This window comes from Stomoxys calcitrans, chromosome 5, assembly GCF_963082655.1.
Source record: "Stomoxys calcitrans chromosome 5, idStoCalc2.1, whole genome shotgun sequence".
NCBI classification, from domain to species: Eukaryota; Metazoa; Arthropoda; class Insecta; order Diptera; family Muscidae; genus Stomoxys; species Stomoxys calcitrans.
The window spans coordinates 79,220,331-79,223,783 of NC_081556.1; the positions used below are offsets into that span (position 1 = coordinate 79,220,331).

Here is a 3,453-nt window from a genome sequence, read left to right on the forward strand (position 1 = left end):
GAGTTTGACGCCTTTGTAGCAATTCTTTTGTATGCTGGACTCACAAGATCAAATCATGAACCAGCTATGGAATTATGGGACGCGACTCGTTGCCCAATATACAAAGCTGCGTTGTCGAACAATCGCTTCATGTGTATAAAGCAATTTATTCGATTCGACAATGGAAACACTCGACAACGGCGACTCATCAACAGCAAAACAGCGGCTATTGACGACATTTGGGAAATGTAGCAACATAACTTGGCAGCAGCTTACACCCTCATGAAGCACTAACAGTTGATGAGCAGTTGTTCCCTTACAGAGACCGCACCGGCTTCACACAATATATTCCGTCAAAGCCAGCTAAGTATGGTTTGAAAGTATGGTGGTTATGCGACTGACAGATTATTATTATTATTATCCTGTGAAGGCAATGATATATTCTGGAAAAATATTTAGATGCTGGCCGTACTATATACGCGGATAATTTCTTTACCCCTCTTGATTTGGCGCGTATCCTGTTGAGGAGGAAGACCGCATATTTTGGTACAGTGCACTACAACAAAACATTCATTCCACAGGATTTCAAGAAGAACCCGTACATTATTTGGGTTCAACGAGGGGGATATATCGTTATGCTCATTCGTGCCGAAAAAAAAATGAAGTGATGAACGTGCTCTCCACAATGCACTACACCTGCCTCGTTGACGAGCAAACCGAGAAGCGGAAGCCCTATGCCATATTAGATTACAACGCCAACAAATGCGGCGTTGATACCATGCTGCAAAAGAGCAACACATCGATGGCCGTTGGCCATGTTTTATAATATGCTGGACGTCGCTGTATTGTCTGCTTTTACGATTTACAACGAAATGAAGCCTATAAAAAGGAGTGACAGACGGCGGTCGTTCTTGTTACTGCTAACGAAACAATTGGCCACACCAAATATCGAAGAACGTGCCCTGAACAACCATATAACCTCCAATCCAAGGATACGCAATGCGATGGAAGCATTCGATGTCAGGGTAAGAAAACGTCTTCAAATGCAAGAATTGAATATATATTTATTTGTTTTTTTATTTTCCTTTTCATTTCAGGTATTACCAAAACCGATGGAAGGCAATGTACCGTCGTTTGCGGCTAGGTCAAGTAGGCCGTCATGTAGGCTTTGCCGTTCTGAGTACGGGCGGCAGCGGAAAACGCGGGCATACTGCTTCGGCTGCGGCAACGCTGTTTGCGGAGAACGTAGCACACTTTTACATCGCTGCAACACTTGCGCACAGGGCAGGGGACAAGAAGTACTCAACAACAATAATTTTTAAATTTTTTTATAATAGTCTTAAGAAAATTCAAGCAAAAAAAAATTAAAAAATTGAAAAAATTATTTTTGTATGTAGAATTTAGTTATAAACAATAAACAAAACAAAAAATAAAAAAAAAAATTTATATGAAAAAAACATGATATACAAAAAAGGTCCGTAAGGACCTTTTCACACGGCCGTGAAGTTCAGAACTGTCACTCATCGGAGGGTTAAGTTAATTCACCTTCGCTTGGAGTAAAATAAGATCATATTATTGATCATATATGTAAACGTTAACAGTTCAACAGTTAGCATGTGGAAGTATAGAAAACGAAAAATTTAAGTATGATGTAGATCTATATATATTTGCTTGGAGTAAAATAAAACCATATTTACGGCGTTCACAAATATGCTCACATTAATTTACCTTCGCCTGGAATAAACTAAGACCATATTAACGCTTTAAGCGTTCACAAATATGCTAGTATTTGAGTCCTCGGTTTATAAACGTAATCAGCTCAACAGTTAGCGAGTAGAAAAACAGAAAACGTATTAGTGGAAAAATTCACTTTTGTCACACACGGCAACCCCTAACTAGAATCAATGTATGCAAACCCTATGCTGCACGTATATCAGCTTAGAGTAGCAGTCTGTTATCAACCGCGGAGCGATACACAACACCTCAACCGGCGCACTTAACATTCATACAATCTTTAAACGTTTACTTTTCTTTATTCATTTTATATGTTTAATAAACACAATTGAATTATTAATTTATTTAATTTTAAACGAAAGTGTTTTTAATAAGAAAGGCCTACTAAATCACTCGACGTCCTTGGCATATTTTCAGAAGTGGAATACTCTTTCATGACGTATTTTTGAAGGAGAGGAACATTTTTTTTTTCTGTGAAGACAAAGGGCTAAGTGTGTGTGTGTGCGTGACGAAAGGAAAAGACGTTGAAATTCCTAGAGGTGTTTGTACGTTACAAAAATTAATGATCATTGTCGCGCGGACATTAGCAAGTGTGTTTGTGTTGATTGACGTCAGATCAACGAGAATTTCTCAATAGCGACGTTATTGCTGTTGTAGTTTTTTTTTTGCGCGTGTGTGCAACAACTCACTTGTAACGAACGAGGCAGACCAGACGGTGAAGCATGAAAAGACGTGATCAACTCCAATGTTGTGAAATTCTGTGACGAGAGCAGAATAGAATTTTATTTTTTTTTGTGACTTCCATATTTTTTGGTGTGTATGAGAAGAAGAAACACACATTTAAAGCGGCACAGACAGGACGGTACGGTGTTATATGAAGTATAGAAGTGCGTGAAAACTTCGACGTTTTGGCTTCAGTAATTTTATGTCTGTGTGTGTGAAAAAAAAGAAAAGAAAATTTTTTGTTGCGAACAGACAAGACGGTACGGTACAATAACGACGTGAAAAAAACGATATTGTGAAATTCCGCGACGTTAGTGGAATAGAAAAAAAAAACAAAAATAAAGGAATATTTAAAAGAAAACGACGTAGTGTTTTTCGACGCAAAATGATAAAAATAAACGATTTAAAAGTGGAACAATTGAAAGACCTTTTACGTGAGAAAGAACTGCCGTGTACGGGATTAAAGGCTGAATTAGTACAACGTTTAACTGAGGCAGTGAAAGGTGACGAAGTTTTTCTATCTGCGGGAAGTTCAGAATATTGTTCTGCGACATCAGACGAAATGGTTGACGACGGTGCCAAGATGTTGCAAGCACAAATGAATGTTCTGACTGATATGATGAAAAATTTAATTTCGGTTGTTCAGACGAGTGTAGTGAACCAAAACGGCGAAAACACATTCCAACGACCTGCGAGCACTACGGCTCCACTTCATGAATTTTCGGTTGGAAATCCTATTGAAAACGTTCGCGATGTTGCTTCTTTATTACCCGAATTCGACCAATTGAATAATAATTCGCTAAATTCGATACAATTCGTAAGACGAGTTGAAATGTTAAAATCAGCGTATAGATGGTCGGATAATACAATATTATTTGTGGTGCAGCAGAAATTGTTAGGCTCAGCGAAACTGTGGATTGATACACAGGAAATCTTTGTGACGTGGGAACAGTTTAGAAATAAATTTTTGCAAGATTTTCCTTGTGATGAAAACCCGGCTAGTGTTCACATAAAACT

General features: G+C 38.2%; 1 protein-coding gene across 1 annotated transcript; it reads left to right on the forward strand.

The window, feature by feature from the left end:
- Positions 1-765: 765 nt before the first annotated feature.
- LOC131997940 (uncharacterized) lies at positions 766-1,301 on the forward strand. Its single transcript, XM_059369827.1, has 2 exons — positions 766-1,004; positions 1,077-1,301. The coding sequence occupies exons 1-2, from the start codon at positions 795-797 to the stop codon at positions 1,299-1,301; spliced, it is 435 nt and encodes a 144-aa protein (XP_059225810.1). The 5' UTR covers positions 766-794.
- Positions 1,302-3,453: the final 2,152 nt, after the last annotated feature.